The sequence below is a fragment of the Hemiscyllium ocellatum genome, chromosome 5 (genome assembly GCF_020745735.1).
Source record: "Hemiscyllium ocellatum isolate sHemOce1 chromosome 5, sHemOce1.pat.X.cur, whole genome shotgun sequence".
Taxonomy (NCBI): Eukaryota; Metazoa; Chordata; class Chondrichthyes; order Orectolobiformes; family Hemiscylliidae; genus Hemiscyllium; species Hemiscyllium ocellatum.
Window position 1 is genome coordinate 84,007,669 of NC_083405.1, and position 21,948 is coordinate 84,029,616.

The 21,948-nt window shown below is 40.8% G+C and overlaps 1 protein-coding gene across 4 annotated transcripts in view; it reads right to left on the minus strand.

Moving 5' to 3' along the window:
- Nucleotides 1–21,948, minus strand: part of cdk14 (cyclin dependent kinase 14) — a 657,100-nt gene that overhangs the window by 286,421 nt on the left and 348,731 nt on the right. For all 4 annotated transcript variants that reach the window (XM_060824928.1, XM_060824931.1, XM_060824929.1 and 1 more), the window contains one exon: nucleotides 10,429–10,522. In XM_060824928.1, the coding sequence (XP_060680911.1) occupies nucleotides 10,429–10,522 (94 nt within the window). The remainder of the gene's footprint in view (nucleotides 1–10,428; nucleotides 10,523–21,948) is intronic.

Below are 21,948 nucleotides of genomic sequence, written 5' to 3' on the forward strand. Positions count from 1 at the left end.
AACAACACTCCTCCACCACCACCCTCTGTCTTCTACCTTTGAGCCAGTTCTGTATCCAAATGGCTAGTTCTCCCTGTATTCCAAGAGATCTAACCTTGCTAACCAGTCTCCCATGGGGAACCTTGTCGAAGGCCTTACTGAAGTCCATATAGATCACATCTACTGCTCTGCCTGCATCAATCTTCTTTGTTACTTCTTCAAAAAACTCAATCAAGTTTGTGAGACATGATTTCACACACACAAAGCCATGTTGACTATCCGAATCAGTCCTTGCCTTTCCAAATACATGTACATCCTGTCCCTCAGGATTCCCTCCAACAACTTGCCCACCACCGACGGCGGGCTCACCGGTCTATAGTTCCCTGGCTTGTCTTTACTGCCCTTCTTAAACAGTGGCACCACGTTTGCCAACCTCCAGTCTTCCAGCACCTCACCTGTGACTATCGATGATACAAATATCTCAGCAAGAGGCCCAATCACTTCTCTAGCTTCCCACAGAGTTCTCGGGTACATCTGATCAGGTCCTGGGGATTTATACACCTTTATGCATTTCAAGACATCCAGCACTTCCTCCTCTATAATATAGACATTTTTGAAGATGTCACCATTTATTTCTCCACATTCTATACCTTCCATGTCTTTCTCCATAGTAAACACTGATGCAAAATACTTGTTTAGTATTTCCCCAATCTCCTGCAGCTCCACACAAAAGCTGCCTTGCTGATCTTTGAGGTGCCCTATTTTCTCCCTAGTAACCCTTTTGTCCTTAATGTATTTGTAAAAACCCTTTGGATTCTCTTTAACCCTATTTGCAAAGCTATCTCATGTCCCCTTTTTGCCCTCCTGATTTCACTCTTATGTATATTCCTACTGCCTTTATTCTCAGGATTCACTCGATCTATCCTATCTATATCTTCCTTTTTCTTAACCAAACCCTCAATTTCTCTAGTCATCCAACATTCACTACACCTACAAGCCTTTCCTTTTACCCTAGCAGGAATATACTGTCTCTGGACTCTCGTTATCTCATTTCTGAAGGCTTCCCATTTTCCAGTCATTCTTTTACCTGTGAACATCTGCCCCCCCCCAGTCAGCTTTTGAAAGTTCCTGCCTAATAACGTCAAAATTAGCCTTCCTCCAATTAGCATCACAGGCAAAGATAAATCCCTCCTTTAGCAACATTAAATCCCGAAATATGGCAGATGTACAATGATTCTTTGACAGTGACTGAGGGAAATCAACTGTGTAAGACAGGTGAGTGAGTTAGGGTACTGGAGGGGTGGTTTGGAGGTGGTGGCAGGTAGGAACCAGGTCAGCGGATGAGTGATTATAATGGGTTGGAGTAAGGGCCCAATTGAGTCAAATCTCGAAGTTGAATCACTGCTTTTAACTCACACCTTGTTTTCTCACCTTATATTTTTTGACTTGGTCATCGAGTCAGAGTCCTACAGCACAGAGACAGCCCTTTGACCTACACTGGTCCATGCCAGCCATGGGAGGTTTCTCCTCCTACCTCCATAACTAGTTCAAATTACTCCAAATGTTAATTTATAAAACTTTTGCAAATTGTCCTCGAGCTTTTCTTTAATTCATTGTGAAAAGTGAGTAAGTTATGAAAGATTAAGGAAGAAACGAAGTACAAATCTACAGTGTTTCAGCAATATTTCCGAAACAGTGGCATTATGCATAGTGAAGCATCATGCTGAAAGATTTATGTATTTTGTTTCTAGGAAGTCTGATTATGACTTGCCAATTATAGGAGTGGGAGGCTTGGCTGCATTCCCCCTTCTCATGCCAAGAATACTGAAAGTCAACTGTAGGTCAGTCAACAAATTTGATGCTGAGTTGGGAGCACACAGAACTTTTCTGATCTATATGTCTCAATTAGTTAGTGGACCAAATGCGCTAAACTGCAAAAGGAATTGGTGAAAACAGCAATAGCTCATGACTGGGGTTAAAGAAAACTGGAGAAAATTACAAAACTAATACATTATTTTGAAGATGTGGAGGTGCTGGTGTTGGACTGGCACAGACAAGGTCAGAAATCACACAACACCAGTTGAGCAAGGGACAGAGCTCTGAAAGTTTGGGAATTCAAATAAACCTGTTGGACTATAATAAAAACTGACAGCATTCACAAATCTTGCAATCAGAAACAAAAACCGAAGTTACTGGAAAAGCTCAGCAGATCTGGCAGCATGTCTGAAGAGAAATCAGAGTTAACGTTTTGGATCCGGTGATCCTCTCCTCAGAAGAGCCTTTTTGAGGAGGGGCACCAGATTCAAAACGTTAACTCTGATTTCTCTTCAGACATGCTGCCAGATCTGCTGAGCTTTTCCAGCAACTTCTGTTTTCGTTTGTTAGGCTATAACCTGGAGTCGTGTGACTTCTGACCACATGTTTTGAAGATGCTTACAACCATGTAATTCAAATAATAGAAGTACCGGACTCTTCCTCTGAAGGATTCAATTACTTTCTTTTCAAAAGTGTTTCAGCCTTATTGAGCACTTTTGACACATTTGCAATTTTAGCAAGTTTAGGCAGTTCTTATTTCAGTCAGCAGATGGAGCACTACATAGCAATTCACAATCACAGAAGACCAGCGCTCTCCTCTCTCTCATTCTTGTTTGAAGAAAGCTACAAACGAAACCCTGGGACTAAAGGACACTCTCTTTACCAGCTCCATTCAGAGGAGAAGACCTCAATCTCGCCTTAGCTCCAATTATGGAAGAGTCAGGCTGGCCTTTCCTACAAACTAAAAATAGATTACCTTGTGGATGACAACACAGGAACAAGGATGAAATATGTATTTTTAAAAAAGGAAATAAATATATGCTGACACGTCCTGCACCTTCAGTGACTCAAAAGGTGCTCACACTGAAATATACAACCTCCCACAAACTAATTGGGACAGGAATCAATCAACTTTGTTTTCAAACATGGTCTGAATTTTGACTCAATTACTCACAAAGTAAAACTGCCAATTAATGTCAATTACTGCTATTTAAGGATAATGGTGAACAGGATCACATGATGTTGATAAATTAGCTTTGAAAGAACCATTGCCTAGTCAGTAAGCACACATCAACGGCTAGTTATTTCCTCTTGTGGGAGCTGCCCAAATCCACATTCCTTTCTTCTTTCTGATCAGGCCACTGTTGAAATGTGCAGACATCTACTTCCATTCTCAATGTTCCAACTGTAAAACACATACATATGCTAGGGCACTCCCAACAGGAGCATAATTTGCTGTGAACCTTGTTATTGGTGCAGGAATTAATGGCACAATCTGATACAGTCCAACTGGAGGATCCACAAGGAAATCTAATTATCTTGAAAAAGCTAGCAGAAAAGCTCACCTTTCTCATGAGTCTCTCTCCCTGCATTTTTACTTTATCTAGTCAATAAAAGCAATTACAACTTATATTTATTTTGCAGTTTGCCTGGAAATGATTTGATAAAATTAATGTCATCTTCATTACTACTGTCCCCAGTTCAACATTAAAAAAATAAGTTTTTGTTAGTACTTCTTTTACCATTACAGCATTCTAAAAGGCAAGTTTGAATGTGGGAGTGTAGGAAGAAATAGATGAATGCACTTAATATTGTTAATAAAGTATTGAAGGAATTTATTTAAAACACAAATGCTTTAAAAATTGGAATCATGTGATGCAAGACTGATTTCTGTAGAATGATATTGCAGCAAAAGTTGAGGATTTAGGGTAGGAAAAAAAAGACAACATCAATGCAAACTTGTGCAGTGTTATTCCACCTTTTCCAACAGTTAACTTGCTTATTAATCAAAATATGAAGCCTAGTATTTGTGGAAATATGTAATTAAGGAATAGAGTTTGAGGAAAAAGCTGAATTAATTAATTTCTACATTAAAAAGATGCATATTTGTGCAAAATGCATATTTAGAAGATGTACAAGGGGCCATGTATTGAGCACCCAGACTCCAATCAACAATTTTTACATTTTATTTTTGGGATTTATAGGATGTCAATGTCATCAAAAAAGCCAACCCTTGTTGCCCATTCTAACTTTTCCATATTAAAGGTGGTAATGAGCCATTTACTTGAACGACTGTAATCTATTTGGTGGAGGCAAGCATATGGTGCTGTGATGAGGACATTTAGGGTTTTTGTTTTAACACAATGACAGAACAAGGATAGAATTCCAAGTTAGGATGGTGAAAGACTTAAAGGAAAACTTGCAAGTGGTGATGTCCCCACATATCTGCTATCCCTTGCTCTTCTCAATGGTATAGTTTGCAGTTTTGGAAGGTGCTATCAATCAAGGTTTACAGAGTTGCTGCAATATGTCTTATAGATAATAAGCAGCTACCATAGTGCATTGGTGGTGAAGATTAAGGTCATGAATATGTAGGTACTGTGCAAGTCAGTTACTTTATTCGAGATGATGTTGGGTGTTGCACTCTCGATTGTTATTAATGCCGCACTGGCCCAAGTAACTGGGAAGTATTTCATCACACTGTTGACGTGAGTCTGTAGACGGTGGAAAGAATTTGGGGAGTTAGGAGGCAAGTTACCTGCCATGGAATTTCCAGCCTCTGATCTGCTCTTGTTGCATTTTCTGAACACATTTAGGTCGGTTGTTTCAGGTTAATCATAACCTGAGGATATTGATACATGCAAGGAGTAAGGGCAAAGTGTTTAAGTGGTACCAATGGCATTGAATGTCAAGGGGATTATTTAAATTTTTTCACTGGAGAAAGTCATAACCTAGCACTTGTATGGCATGAATGTTATTTACTACTTATCAGTTCAAACTAGAAAGCTATCCAGGTCTTGTAAAGTATATTTAACAGATACGTTCAAAGGTACTTGCCAAAGGCACAATCTGACAATGCTAGGAATAAAGTCAATGAGGAGATGTTAGGTGAGATGACAAAGTTATTTTGAACAGGTACATTTTATGAATGGGCTCAAGTGGAAAGGAATTTAAGAGGGTGGGGTTTTACAGAATATTTTACAGTGAAAGAGCGATTTAGTACATCAACTCAAGGAATCAAAAGCTATTGCAGATCGGCAAGTGATGGCAGAGTACATTTGATGAAGGTACAGGGTGTTTGCAACAGAGGCTTTGATGAGATTGTAGTTTATTCATGGTTGCGGAGATGATTGCAACAATCAATTCAGTAAGTGCCAAAGGATGGGACAATGGTCTCAGCAGCAAGTGGGTGAGGCAGGGAGGAAGGCAGACAGACAGACAGACAGACAGACAATGTGACAGAAGTGGAATCAGAACACTTTCTCATGACAAGGACAAAGTTTAGCTTGGTCCTCTGCAGGACTTGTTGAGAGTATAAAGTTATGGATGAAATGGCCAGGGATGGGGGTGAAATTGGTAATGAGAGTTTGGTGCTTGTGATATGAAATGTTTCCAACCCTCTGAGAGCTAATATTTAATTCTACACAGCACCTAACAGCACAATGATTTGTAGCTTGGAGGAGAACTTGCAGGTGGTATTATTCCCAATCATCCAACCTTGTCCTTCTAAGTGTAAGCGGTAATAGATTTGAGAGATGCTGTCGAAAAGTCTTGATGACTTGTTGCATTGCATCTTGCAAATGATAAACACTGCTGCCACTGTGGGACAATGGTCAAGGAAGTAAACTTTGAAGGTGTTGGATTGAATGCCAATCAAACACAATGTTTTTTCCTAGTGCTGAAATGTGTGTTGCTGGAACTGCAATCATCCTCAGCAAGCCCTGTACTAAATGGATATGCTTGGAGGAGTCAGAAAGTATTACTGGCTGCAGAATTCCCAGCCTCTGATCTGCTCTTATCGTCCCAAATGCAGATGGCTTCAATATCTGAGGCATTGCAAATGGTGTTAAACACAATGCAAACCTTGGTGAATATCCCCCATTCCAATCTTGTGACACAAGGAAGGTCATTGCAGAAACAGCTGTGGATGGCTAAGCCAAGAACAAATACCCGAAGAACTCTTGCAGAGCTGGGATGACCATCCTCCAACAACTACAACTGTCTTCCTTTGTATCAGCTATGAATCAAACCAGTGGCAAGATTTCCCTCTCCCCAATTCCCAGACTCAAGTTTTGCTGGCACCTTCTTGATGGTATACTCTGTCAAATGCAAAGTTGATGTGAAGGGCAGTCTCCCTCACCTCAGCTCTGGAATTCTGCTTGCTTCCATGCTTGGATCAAGCTAGAACCAGACCAGGAGCTGAGTATGTCCAATGGAATCCAAACCAAACACGTTAATATTAAGACTATTCAACAATACTGTCAACAATACTTCCAACAGGTAGTGACAATCAAGTATGGATTGATACGGTGGTAAATGGATAGGTTGGGTTTGTCCTGCTTATGGCATACTGATATTATGATCTCAGTTGAAGCAAATACTGGGCAAGTCAGATTCCACAGTGGAGATTAGCTTCTCAGATTATAATGTTTACAGGTGCAATTGTTTACCGTAATGGTCAGTCACGGAATAGTCACAAGAGGCTGCCAAATGTACTAACAAAACAGCCATTATACTTAAAAGAGAAAAAAAAAATTCAAGCTGCAGAAGAACTACTTGAAAGTATCTTTTTAAAAATATCACAAATAAAATATTCTTTTTATGTTAAACAATGACCTTACAGATACTCAAATTTCAGTGAAGGGTCAGTCTGCTCCAATTTCAAGTACATTTTTCAGTGTTGAGAGTGTGGTGCTAGAAAAGCACAGCAGGTCAGGCAGCATCTGAGCAGCAGGAGAATCGATGTTTCGGTCAAAAGCCTGATGGAGGGCTTTTGCCAGAAACATTGATTCTCCTGCTCCTTGAATGCTGTCTGACCTGCTGTGCTTTTCTCGGCTCTGAACTTCAGTATCTGCAGTCTTCACTTTTGCCTACAATTTTCACTGGTACAGTCGTACGAGCCATTTGTAAACAAAATCGATGTTATAATTGGATGAGATTAGGAGCCCTCTGTATAGATGGACGAATGGTCATCCTAATCCATAATGTTCTTGTGGTTTTTAGTCAACTGATGCAGGTGGCTCATGGTGCAAAATGTTTTCTGTTTAAACTCTAAAGCCTCACCATTGATAAATATACCTCTCTTGGTTGTCTACTTTAAGAGCAACTTTTGAGTAAATACAAAGGATGAATTCAAAGATATGAAGATTTAAAAAAAAGTAGGCCACTCAACCCTTTGAGCCATCTCCACCATTCAATAAGATCACGTTGAGCAGATTTTAACCTCAACACTATATTCCTACCTATCCTCAACAATCCTAAGGGGCGGCACGGCACGGTGGCTCAGTGGTTAGCACTGCTGCCTCACAGTCCAGAGACCTAGGTTCAATTCCAGCCGTGGCGACTGTATGTGGAATTTGCACATTCTCCCCGTGTCTGCGTGGGTTTCTTCTGGCTGCTCCGGCTTCCTCCCACAGTCCAAAGATGTGCAAGTCAGGTGAATTGTAGTTATGTGCTTTAGTCAGGGGTGATTATAGGGAAATGGGTCTGGGTGGGTTGCTCTTCGGAGGGTCAGTGTGGACTGGTTGGGCCGAAGGGTCTGGTTCTACACTGTAGAGAATCTAAAAAAATCTTTCATCCTCTTGGGAATCAACAACATAGCTACCTCTGCCTTGAAAATATTTAAATATTTGCAGTTACTAGCAGTGTTCCACAAGGATCTGTTTTGGGACCATTGCTGTTTGTCATTTTTATAAATGACCTGGAGGAGGGGCTTGAAGGCTGGGTGAGCAAGTTTGCGGATGATACGAAAGTCGGTGGAGTGGTGGACAGCGAAGAAGGATGTGGCAGGCTACAGCGGGATATAGATAAGTTGCAGAGCTGGGCAGAAAGGTGGCTAAGTGTGAAGTCATTCACTTTGGTAGGAGTAACAAGATGATGGATTACTGGGCTAATGGTAGGCTACTTGGTAGTGTGGATGAGCAGAGGGATCTTGGTGTCCATGTACACAGATCTCTGAAAGTTGCCACCCAGGTAAATAGTGCTGTGAAGAAGGCATATGGTGTACTGGGCTTTATTGGCAGAGGAATTGAGTTCTGGAGTCCTGAGGTCATGTTGCAGTTGTATAAGACTCTGGTGCGGCCTTATCTGGAGTATTGTGTACAGTTTTGGTCGCCATACTATAGGAAGGATATGGAGGCACTGGAACGGGTGCAGAGGAGGTTTACCAGGATGTTGCCTGGCATGGTAGGAAGATCGTATGAGGAAAGGCTGAGGCACTTGGGGCTGTTCTCATTGGAGAAAAGAAGGTTTAGGGGAGATTTGTTAGAGGTGTACAAGATGATTTGGGGTTTAGATAGGGTTGACAGTGAGAACCTTTTTCCGCGTATGGAGTCAGCTGTTACTAGGGGACACAGCTTTAAATTAAGGGGGGGTTGGTATAGGACAGGTGTTAGGGGTAGATTCTTTACTCAGCGGGTTGTGAGTTCATGGAATGCCCTGCCAGTATCAGTGGTGGACTCTCCCTCTTTATGGTCATTCAAGCGGGCATTGGATAAACATATGGAGGTTATTGGGCTAGTGTAGGTTAGGTAGGCTTTGGTTGGTGCAATATCGAGGGCCGAAGGGCCTGTACTGTGCTGTATTTTTCTATATTCCATAATCACTGCTTCTTGAGAAAGGGAATTCCAAAGACATCCAGCTGACCCCCCTTTTAAAACTATGACTCCTTGTTCTAGATTTTCCCACAAGAAGGAACTCCTTTCAAAATCCATCTGGTCATATCCCCTCAGGTTCTCGTATGCTTCAATTAAGTCACCTCTAACTCTTCTCAGTTCAAGGCTACAGGCTAACTTGGCGAACCATCCTCCAAAGGCCAACTGCTCATTCCAGATACAGCACAGTCTCATAAACCTTTTTGGAAGAGTTTTCAGCATGTTAATATCCTTCTGTAAATACAGTGATCAGTACTGCACATAATTGTCCAGATATGGTCTTACCAACGTCTTATATAGCGGAAGCAAAACCTCTGCATTTAACTCCTCAAACAATAGAACCTAACATTATCTTAGTTTTCCCATTTATGTGCTTCACTTGCATACCAAACTTCTTGGATTCATCCACTTTGCATCTCACAGGTCTCTAACCTCTCATTATTTAGATGCACTTTCTTAAAAAAAATCACAATTTCCCACATTGTACTCCATTTACCAGATCCATACCCATTCACTTAACCTATCACTATCCCTTTAATGGTTCCTTACATCCTTTACACAACTTACTTTTCCACCTACCTGTGTCATCAATAAATTTAACTACCATACCTTCAGTTCCATCTTCCAAATTATTTGTATAAATTGTAAAGAGACCCCAGCACTGATCCCACTGGCATACCATTTGTGAAACTGTCAGCTTGTAAACAACCATTTAGTCCTACTGTCTACATGCTGTTAGACAGCCAATCTTCTATCTGTGCCAATACGCTATCCAGATTGTCTCCTTCACAAGTTCAAAGTTTTAGTGCAGTTGGGTACTACAAAGTGTCACTGGTGTCAAGATGGTTGCTTAGAAATCTGTGGGATTTGTTTGGATCGCAACTGCTGAATCATGTTCTCTGTGGAGAGTTTGTTATCTCATATTTACCTCATGTTAATTCTGCCTATTAGAGTATAATTTGTACAGTTATAAACTATTCAGTTTTTGTTTTTAACCCTTGCATATTAAAATTCTTCGCCAATGAAGTTACTTAATTTTCCTAGTAACAGATTCCAATCTTTCCCGACTTGAAATAAGAAAAACTGTTATTGGTCTTGCATTGAAGTTAATTAATTTGATGGGGTCCGCCATGATATTAAAAAGAAACAGCCCAATAGCAGTCACAATATTGGGAAGTGAGGCAGCCATTTTGGCTACAGCAAATAATGTTTCCATAAAGAAAAATAAGATAAATAATCAGATGATTTATTTTGCTTGTGTTGGTTGAAAGAATAATACTGGTCAGAACAACAGAAAACCTTTCTTTTACTCCTTGAAATGTGCCATGTGATCATCTGGATTTGTCTGAGAGCGCAGACAGGATCCATGTTCAATATTTCAGCCAAAAAAATGTTACCCTCAACAGTATAGCATTGTGGAATACTGCACCACATTTTCAGCCGAGACAAAGTGCTCAAGCCCCTGAGATGATACCTGAACTCGCTGACTGACAGGCAACGAATATAATACTGCCATCAAATCTATCTTTAAGTCAAAGATAATATTTGCTGCAGCTGTTGATACTGGATAATATTTATTCCAAATATTAAAGGCTGCAGCATTTGACTATTGATCAGAACGTCACAGGCCAAATAATAATGCTCAAAATCAAATTCACAGTTTCAGCATTTCAAAAGCACAGAGTGAAAACGAACATTGCAGAATAAGAATCCATGCCTTGTTTATTATCGCATATGAAACATTCAGTATAGAACTACTAACCAAAAATATTCGTTCTAGTTGATCCTGAACATCCTTCATTCCTGGAAAAGCAGCAACTCCTTGAATCATTTCAACAAAAATACAGCCCACACCCCTGGAAAGACAGAATTCAAAATAATACACGATTAATTTGTTAAATTTCTAAATTGCTGAAACATGAGCACAATAGTTGACAGAAAATGACAAAATGTGACATTTTAAAATAGCAGTTTTATCTAAATGCACAGAAGTATAAATGTACTCCTTGTTGCCCAATAGTATTATAAATTATAAAAAAAATTAACATCACATTCTCACTTTTTTTTTAAATTGAATGTCAAGAAGAAAAATAATTATTGTAATTTGTACTTAGCAACCTGTGTAGTGTAAACCATTAAGAACCCCCCTGAGTAGTTATAAAACACAAAAGGGATTACTGGAGTTAAAATCTGTCCAATTCTTAAACGAAAGGGAATCTATTGATTAAATTATTACACATCACTTACTTTTGTTAGAGCAATATTAGGGAAAGGCAGAAACCACAAATCTTAAATCAGTATTCAAAACCATAATTCTCACTCCCTTTATTAGGGAGAAGTAGCTGAAATTGGAATAGTTCCATCAGTCTTCTTTGCCATGACAAAATATCATTACACCACAGGTTTGCAAGCTGAGCAAGGTTGGGCAAATACGCAAGAAACCAGAAGTACTTTCAATGCATATAATCCAATTTTTAAATTATGGCAGCTCTTATCTCAAAAGACAATAGAGCACAGATTTATAACTCAATTGTTCACACGGTGAGTTCTTGAAACCAGTCAGGCTCAGAGAGTGCAGATGATCCTGCAGAGGAGGGGGGAGAAGAAAAGTCAGAGTACAAGTCTCTTCCAAATTCATTCTCACTTCCAAACAGTCCCACAGCAATATTGCTAGCCATAGGCTTATTTGGGAAATTGCGTATGAGAAAATAGTTTGCAAACTAGAAGATTAAAAATAACTGACAATTTATGTCAAAATGTTAATAATATTAAAAAGGTAAATATATATATCAATACTAAGATGCTGCAGTAATTTTCTCTGTTCTGCACCAAACTAATACCTGATCCCCAGGTTCAAAGTACAGGATGAAGTGTGGGAGAAGAAAGCGAGGAGGCAATGGCCTAGTGGTATTACTATGACACTGTCAATCCAAAGATCCAGGTAATGTTCTGGGTACACAGATTGGAATCACTGCCATGGCAGTTGGTGGAATTTGAATATCATGATGTTGACCATGAATCCTTTGTCAATTGTCAAGAAAAAACCCATCTGGTTCACTAACGTCCTTTAGGGAAGGAAACTGCCATCCTTACCTGGTCTGGACTACATGTGGCCTACTACAATGTGAATGACTGTTCACTGCTCTCTGGGATGGGCTGGCCTAGACAGCAACACCCTCATCACATGCATGAACACAGAAAAACTGCTGACTGTCCTTCAGATTCCATGATTACTTTTTAAAAACCGTGCCCTTCTCCCTGCAGCAGGATCATCAAGAGAAGCAGTGAAGGCATCCTGCAAGGTATGCTGCTGGCAAAATCACACTAACATCTAATATTACGTGGTAACAGGCCCCGAGCATTTAGTCTTCAACCTGAGGCCTTTTCAAATTTTACTGAACGATTATTACCATTTTCAAACACCTGTGGCACATTTCACAAACTGTTGTAAACCTTTACATACTTTAACAGATAACTACCAACTCAGTCACTCCGACTTGATCAGCACTTTGCACTCACCACTGAACTAAACAAATCACTTCCACAGCACCAACACAATAACACAGGCATTCTGCAAAGAATGACTCACTGCCGTAAAGCCTCTTCATGATCTACAAGGCATACATTAGTAACGCATTAAAGCATTTATCACTCAGTTGACTGGATGCAACTGGCAAAGAATAATATGAACTTCAACAACATTGAGAGCACAGCAGTTTGCTGAGAGCAATGGGGAGTGGAAAATGAATGAGGCACAACTGGTGTCACCTACATCCTGACAGCTTGTTTAAAAAAATTCCCTCAAACTCTAAACTAAGGCTAATGAAAGGAGTCTAATGGGTGTGTGCATGCGTGCACACGCAAATTCTAGTGAGCAACTTAGAAGTGTGAAGAGTTGAGTCATACAATGATATTAAAAGAACAAAGAAAATGTACAGCCCAGGGATAGGCCCCTTTGGCCGTCCAAGCCTGTGCCGGTCAAATTTAAAAGCAGAAAGCACTGGAGAAACTCTGCAGTTCTGGCAGCATCTGTGAGCAGAAAAACAAAGTTAATGTTTTGAGAATGACATGCATCTTTCAGCATATTCTATTATTTCAGATCACCAGCCATCTTTAAGCAATGGGATTAGCCTTAAGGTTTTTGCTCATAACCTATAACAGAATAAGAACAACTGTAGACAAAATAAAAAGGGGGTTCATAAAAAGGGGCAGCACGGTGGCTCAGTGATTAGCATTGCTGCCTCATAATCCCAGGAACTAAGGTTTGACTCCCTCCCCTCACCTCAGGCAACAGTCTGCATGGGTTCCCTCCCACAGTCCAAAGATATACAGTTTAGGTGGATTGGCCATGTTAAATTGCCCATATTGTGGATTGGCCAGGGGAAATGCAGGATTACAGAGGATAGGTAGCGGGGTGGGTCTAGATGGGATGTTCTTCAGAGGGTCAATGTAGACTAGATGGGCCAAATGGCTTGCTTCCACATTCTAAGATTCATCTGGATTATATCAAGTTAGAAATCAGATTCTTCACTAGACAGATTGCACTTTGAAGTTTAGATTAGATTAGATCAAATTCCCTACAGTGTGGAAACAGGCGCTTCAGCCCAACAAGTCCACACCAACCCTCCGAAGAGTAACCCACCCAGACCCTATATTTGCCCTTGACTAATGCACCTAACACGATGAGCAATCTAGCATGGCTAATGCACCTGACCAACACATCTTAGGATTGAGGGAGGAAACTGGAGTACCCAGAGGGAACCCACGCAGACACTGGGAGAATGTGCAAACTCCACACAGACAGTCGCCCGAGGCAGGAATCAAACCTGGGTCCCTAGTGCTGTGACACAGCAGGTGTTAACCACTGAGCCACTGTGAGTTCTACATCTTAATTGAAAATATATCTCCAAGCTCTTCCATTGTGCAATTGGAAATAGTCTTAGCATTTCAATTCATTTTTGAAATTTCTCATTGGTAAATGTATGCCAAAGAGACTCTGTGGCTTTGAAATGATCAAAAATTGCACATAGCATTAGGACAGCAGCCTAATAATACATAAATAGCTCTTTGTTCTTGTAATCCACAATGCTATTCTGTCTACAAGAAGTTGTTATATACCTCTGTACTTGTACTTTTCGGGAATTGCACATTTCACCCGTGAGATCTCAATTGATCTACATCCTTTAGTGCCTTTTCAATTAATGTATATTTTTCTTCTTTCCTTTCACAACTGCAGCTTTTGTTTTACAAATCATTGGCGAATGTACAATTAACCCTTATCTTACTGAATGCTCACAAAGTCTCAAATCATAGATTTCCTACAGTGCAGAGGCCATTTAGTCTATGGAATCTGCACTGACCCTTCGAAGAGCATTCCTCCCAGACACAGCCCCCCACCCTCATAACCCCACATTTCTCACAGCTAGTCCACATAGTCTGCACAGCCTTGGACATTATGGGCAATTTGGTATTGTCAATCCACCTAACATGTACATCTTAGGACAGTGGGAGCACCCAGTAGAAATCCATGCAGGCACAAGGAGAACCTGCTCTGAAAGCTAGTGTGCTTCCAATTAAACCTGTTGGACTATAACCTGGTGTTGTGTGATTTTTAACTCTGTCTACATTGACAGTCATCTGAGGCTGGAATCGAACCCAGGTTCCTGGCACGTGAGGCAGCAGTACTAACCACTGGGCTACTTGTGTCCTGCTTCTGCAGCCTATTATTGATTTTAAAACATGCCCCTAACTGCTGGAAGACCAGTGGTTTTTATGGTTGCGCACGATACCCCTTTTCATTCTTGAGGCTATGTTTTAAACAGAGATCTTTCCAGTCTGCCAGAGTCAAATTCACAAAGGAAGAACTGAAATGGTGTAACAAAAACATCAGTTACTTTATGATTCTTTCTGTATTGTTAATTCTTGTTTATTTTTCAATGCATGCTTTAAGTTCCAGTTTTGTTTTAATTTACATATCTTAATTCTCAGATGCATTTGTACTTGCGAACAGTGAAACCTGAAAACTATTGAAACCTATAGTACTTTCACCAGGCGTCATTTATTGGGTGTCCTTACTTTTCAAGAAGGCAATCGTTTCAGGAGTAAAGATTGAACCAGATATTGCAGCATTCACTGGATCCTTCCTTTCCCACCCTCGCATAGAATCATGAATAACTCTGGAGGCCTGCCAACAGGATGCAATTTTAGTTGATTTGCTGGTTGTTTGGTTTTCCAGGCCCTTGGCTGCCCGATCTCTCTCTCTCTCTCTTTCAGCTGAAGGGACAATGTCTGGTTCTTATGCTGGCAGCCTCCACAGAGTCAATTGGTTGCTGCATGGCTGGACTGCCTAGCAGTCTCCAGTCAAATTGCAGGTCAAATAATGTATCACAGGCATGTGTCTGGCACCACTGACCCCACTATTAATATTTCAAGAGCTGGGGAGTAGGGAGGGATCTCTTGGCACCTCATCAGTACTTAATAGCAGAGCTCCAATTCTGGGGAGAGGCTTTCCTGAAGGTTTGATAACATACTCACAAACCTTTATTTGTGGCTTTGCATGACTAATAATATCCTGATGTCTGTCAGTTCCAATAGTCTCTCAATTGTCCAGTATTTTCAAAATGTTTCTTGAGAAGGCAGATACAAAACATCTATTCAATGCGTCTGTCATTAGAATTCTACAGTATAATTTCTCCTGCCTTTATCTTAATGAGAGCCACATCTATTTTAATTAATCTCTTTCTTATTACTTGCCTCTCGTTGCCTTTTGCTAGTTTTAGTTTCTTATTTTCTGTCCTACAACAGGCAAAGCAGCTTAGTGCACAGACTCATGAGGAAGTGAGTTAATAACATCATAAGCCATAGTGGTGTGGTAAAGGAGTCAGCATGGGAATTTTCAAACCATCAAACATCTGTAAACATTCCAGATTAGCATTGTATCCAAGCTGCTGGGTGGATTTCGTGCTTGTGCCAATTATAAAAACAACACAAATAAAAGGGGAGAATCTGGGTCTGTTGCATTTCCAGATTCTGACCAGGTAATGATAAAATTATACAAAATAAATTTTACAAACCTAAAAAAGGTATGCCACAACAGCATCCTCACTGAACATAGCAAGCAAGCAGCCTTCAGCCCATATGTCTAATGTTTAAATATTCACCTTATCCAGCACTACACCAGCTGGGAAAAGCTCAGTACTGTGCTCAGATATAAACCTGAGCATTTGAACTTGGCATTTCACCTGTATCTGTGCTTCTACCCACTTGGGGAAAAGTGCAGCAGATGCAATGCAGCACTTAAAAGCACTCAGTTTTAGTAATATTTGTTAGATTATTTAACAAAGAAAAACAGGGACTACAACAAGGAAAAATGGATTTTGCATTTGCACTTTTAAGTCTGATCCATTTTTCCCTTCACAATCGCTTCTCCTGCACACCACCCCCACCCCCATCACCCCAACCCCCACACACCTAACATTCCAATTGTTTGGCCTATACTTATTAGCTGGGGAGTGTTAGTCATTAGTTACATTCTTAGCTCTCTGAAGGAACCAATGAAGTATAAAAATATCCTCCAGCTATAGTCCATTGGGTACCTACATTTCCCAGCAGTCACTAATTGCAGATTTAACAGCTGGTGCCATGTACTGTTGCCCCAGCCTTGAATCTTCTCTCACATCATCAATCATGTATTCAGGATGTCACTTGCAGTCTCCTCCTAAACATGTGCTGTACGGAAGGGTGTGTTTAGCAAGTCTTCATATACAATACTGTTATATGAACGTTTGTGTTTGGCATAACTGCAGGTGATTGTAGAATAACAATCACTTAAAAACTAAATATTTGAACAACGGGAATATACTACAAGCATTTGCAAGTTTAATCATGAATTACCGCATGTTGCTAAAAGTTTGAAGTGTATTTCAGCAGCTTGTTTCAAACAAGTCTTGGCAGTTGACTGGAAAAACCTTGGTTTAAGTTATCATTAACCTTTTAACTGATGACCAACAGAATGGAATAATGCTGTTTATTTTTCTGATAAATGCAAAGACTACACAGATGACTAGCTCTGCTTGGATTGAAGTGCCAACATATGCAAATTACCTTCCTGGTCTGCAATCAGGTGACCTCATCAACAAGCCACACACAGACCGCAGGCTGCAATCTTACAGGCACATCAGTAAAGACTCCATTTTGTCCCAACGACTGCCTTGTGAATCTACAACTACTGTCAAAAGTGAAGCTACAATTGTGCGTGGAATAGTTATAAAAGAGCATAACCACTGACACAAACCGACAGCAATGTTCAGAGTTGTGAAAACTGCCATGAACAACTGAAATAAACTTTAAAAAACAGCAAAAAGATAGGCCACAGCTGAAACACTGAGCAAGAGAAAATGGTTGTTATATTTTCACTCCCAGCTCTGGTTGAAATAACAAAATGAGTAAATTAGCAGATTAAATATCACACCTTTTCATTTCCTTTATTTTTGGATCGTGGATTTTTTTTTAAAAGCAACATACTGCTTTAAACCAATGAGACTGCCTAAACAGATGGCTGCAATTCCAAAAATCATGCTTACAAGAGCACATTGTATATGATGTTGCTTTGCCCTGGAACAGTGAGAGGCAAAAAACAGGGATGAGAGAGCTAGATTGAGGGAACACAGCCTGACAACAATGTTCTGACTGGCCCCTGACCAGATGATCATGGTTTTTGTGCATTTGCCCTGTGTCTAGCCAGCAAAGAGAAAGCTTCAGAAAATCTCTCCCTCATGTGGTGATACTGAAAAGTCTCCAGAAACAGCTCATTGTCTTCCACTCACTTTTCTCGGCAAATCTGCTGTTGAAGGGGGAGGAAAACACTTTTGAAGAGTGTGGAAGGACAAGTTCTCAACCAGTGAAGGAAAGAAAGCATTGGCATGCAAACAACCTGATGTCAAAAGCAAATAACTAAAAGGAATTGGAACAAATTGGAAGAAACTGAGAGAAACAGCTCATCAACTCCTGTGGCTCAGACTGATGCTCTTGAAATGCATTTGACTTGTTTTTAACTCCACCCCTTAATATCCACATATTGCCTATCCTTTCGTGCCTCTTTATTTATTGAATTTAAAGGGAATAGAATTAAGGTAGAGTGTGCTTATAGGTTATCAGTTCATATTTCCTAATTGCTGTTGGTTAAAGACTATTTACTTGTAACAAACAATTTTCTTGGAAAGTTTGACTGAATCTTTCACGTTTGTGATGACTCAGGGATTAGTGGGTCTTGATTTCCAGAGCATGACCTCAATGCATTGATAGCAGGCAGAGCATCAGCACAGTGAAGAAAGATCAAACCTTGCATTAAGCTGATAGATACTGCAGGCCCAAAAGGCAGAACAGTAACAGACATAAGACAGGATGAAAATTTTATGAAGGGCATCATGCAAATGAGAAGGCAGCTTGTTGATATATAAAAAGCAATGTTCTTGCTGCTAAACCAAGCCTTTTGCACACAAGTGCATTTGGTGACTGGAACAATGATCTGAAAACATTGATAAATCACTTCCATACCATACGTGGCAATTCAGGCAGGTCCATAGTGAAATATGGTTTGAGTGGGTGAATGATGACTCCATGGAGAAAAGACCAATATAAAATATCAGGTAGACATCAGTGCATCAGGACACATCATGACTTTCACGGGCCTGTGAAAAATGGCTCAAAATATTGATTCAGAAATGCAGCCCTCAAAAGGTACATAGAACATAGAAAAGTACAGCACAGAACAGGCCCTTTGGCCCACGATGTTGTGCCGAGATTTAATCCTAATGTAAAATATAATAACTTAACTTACGCGCCCCTCAACTCTCTGCTCTCCATGTGCATGTCCAGAGTCGCTTAAATGTCACCAATGACTCTGCTTCCACCACCACCATTGGCAACGCATTCCATGCATTCACTACTCTGCCTATAAAACCTACCTCTGATGTCTCCTTTATACCTTCCTCCTAATATCTTCAAACTATGATTTCTCGTACCAGTCCATCCTGCCCTTGGGAAAAGTCTCTGGCTATTGACTCGATCTATTCCTTTCATTATTTTGTACACCTCAATCAGGTCTCCTCTTTTTCTCCTTCTCTCCAGAGAGAAAAGACCCAGCATAAAGTCGAGGTAGGGTTGAAAAGTGTGATGGCACCATACTTGCACTGAGAGAACAGATTTCTTGGCATCAAAGAAGATCTGGTCTTCTAGATCACAGATGGCACCTAATTTGATTTGATTCATTATTGACACATATGGAGATTATGAGAAGTATTGTTTTGTGTGGTAACCATATACAAACTAAGGGAATGTTTTGCCGACCATCTCAGCCAGGCCTCAGGGCCGACCTGACCTCCCAGTCACTGCCCATTTTAATTCCCCTTCCAACTCCCTCACTCCCTTTCCAACATGACCATCTTTGGCCTCCTCCTTTGTCACAATGAATCAAATTGCAAAGTGGAGGAACACCACTTCATCTTCCACTTGGGCAGCCTACAGCCCAGTGGACTCAATGTTGAGTTCTCCAATTTGAAATAACCTCCCTTCCCAGCCACCCTCTTCCATTCCTCTCATCAACCCTTCCTTCTAGCCACCAACTGGATTCATTCCTCCCATCGTCCAACCCTCTCACCCTCTACCTGTGTTCACCTATCCCCATCTCACCATCCTGCATACACCTCTTTTATTTGCAACTCCCCTACATCCATCCTCAGCCCTGAGGGGTTACACCTGAAATGTTGACTTTTCCACTTTCTGATGCTGCCTAGCTTGTACTTCCAGCCATCTGCTAGTTGGCCAGACAAATTATACCTTACCCAAGTAAAAAAAAAGTAATAGAACATGATGCAGAATATAGTGTTACAGCTACAGAAAAGGTGCAGAGAAAGATCAACTCTAATATGAGAGGTCTATTCACTTGTCTGATAACAGCAGGGAAGAAGCTGTTCTTAAAACTGCTGGAATATGTTTCAAACATTTGTATCTTCTACCCGATAGAAGAGGGTGGAAGAGAGTATAACCGGTGGGGGTGGGGAAGGAGGCTTTGATTATGTTGGTTATTTTCCTGAAGCACTGGGAAGTACAGATGGAATCAATGGAAGAAAGGCTGGTTTCATGACTGGGCTGCGTTCACAACTCTCCATAATTTCTCATGGTCTTGGGCACATCAGTTGCCATTCCAAACTGTGATGTTTCTGGATAGGATGCTTTCTATGGTGCATCTATACAAATTGGTGAAAGACATTATGGACACGACCAATTTCCTTGGCTTTCTGAGGAACTAGAAGCATTGGTGTGCATGCTTGATTGTAGTATCGATGTGATGGGTAAAAAATGAGGTCTGCAGATGCTGGAGATCACAGCTGAAAATGTGTTGCTGGTTAAAGCACAGCAGGTTAGGCAGCATCCAAGGAATAGGAAATTCAACGTTTCATTCCTGATGAAGGGCTTATGCCCGAAACGTCGAATTTCCTATTCCTTGGATGCTGCCTAACCTGCTGTGCTTTAACCAGCAACACATTTTCAGTATCGATGTGATGGTTGTGTCACTCCCTGTAGCTCTTGACCACCTCCATCTCAGCACCATTGATATAGACAATGGTGTGTCCTCTATTTCTGTTTATTGAAGGAGATGACCAGCTCCTTTGTTTTGCTGATACTAGAGGGAGAGAGTGTCTTTACACCATACCACTGTGGGCGGTACGGTGGTTAGCACTGCTGCCTCACAGTGCCAGAGACCCAGGTTCAATTCCCGCCTCAGGCGACTGACTGGGTGGAGTTTGCACATTCTCCCCGTGCCCTGTGTGGGTTTCCTCCCACAGTCCAAAGATGTGCGGGCCAGTTGAATTGGCCATGCTAAATTGCCCATAATGTTAGGTAAGGGGTAAATGTAGGGGTATGGGTGGGTTGCGCTTCAGCGGGTCGATGTGGACTTGTTGGGCCGAAGGGCCTGTTTCCACACTAAGTAATCTAATCTAAACTGTCAATTTCCTTCCTGCACTCTTTCTCATCATTATTTGATATCTTACCCACTGCAGTGGTGTCATCAGCAAACTTGTAAATGGAGTTAGAGTTGAATTTAGCCACACAGTTGAGTGTGTGTAAGGAGTCTAGTAAGGGGCTAAGTATGCAGCATTGCGACGCACTGGTGTTGAGGATTATTGTAGAGGAGGCATTGTCACATATCCTTGCTGATTGCAATCGGTGAATCTAATGCTTGATCAGCAACCCTCAACACGTCAAAAGAAGAAATTTGGAAGCTGGATAAAAGCAGCAGGTTAGTAACTACTTTCTGGATATTCAGAGATGCAGATGGTTGCAACTGCTTTTGGAATATCCATCCTCCACAGATGGTTAGTGATCTTCCAGGAGTGGAAGCTATAGTGGGTGATCTACTAGCTTATGAATGTGGATATAAAATCAAAATCTAGTGTTTCTGCTAGGCAGAAATCCGCAGATAAACCTGAACAAGAAAAAAAAAACTGGGATTAAAGATGCCCGGAATCAAGTTAGAGGTCATGCATTGGCAGAAGATCCTCAACCAGATCCTGAGGAATTGAGAGGTGTGGGAGGGATGCAGCAGCCAACAGATGTTAAAGCACTGCAATGATACATCAGTTTTGTCAGCTATTTGGCCAAATTCCACTTCAGTTTGTCACTGGGTGGTGAAACATTACATCAATTCATGACCAAGGACATGGAGAGGCAATGGGGCACTGAACAACCACCAATCACTAAAACCAAGCAACTTAGTGATGGTATTTCAGCACCGCCAAGACCATTTCATAAATTATAAAGTCATTCTTCATTGTGATGCCAGTGAGACAAAAATCAGAGTATCCCTGATGCAGCCTGGATAACTGGCTGCATTTTCATTCATAGAGACAAGAAAAATGCAGATGCTGGAATCTAAAGTAGACAGACAGGAGGCTGGAAGAACACAGAAAGCCAGGCAGCATCAGGTGGTGAAGTCAATGTTTTGGGTGCCACACCTAAAACATCAATTTCTCCACCTCCTGATGCTGCCTGGCTTGCTTCTTCCAGCCTCCTGCCTGCATTTTCATCCATGGCATTCAGACAAACAGAATTGTGATAAGTTCACATTGTGAAAGGGCCCCTGTGATTGTCTTTGCTTGTGAACATTTTCATCAATACCTACTTGAACAAGAAGCCTCTTGCAACATTTAAAATATTTAAAATCACATACATTTAAAAATATTTTCAAGATGTTACTACCTTCTTGAAAGCATTTATAGAG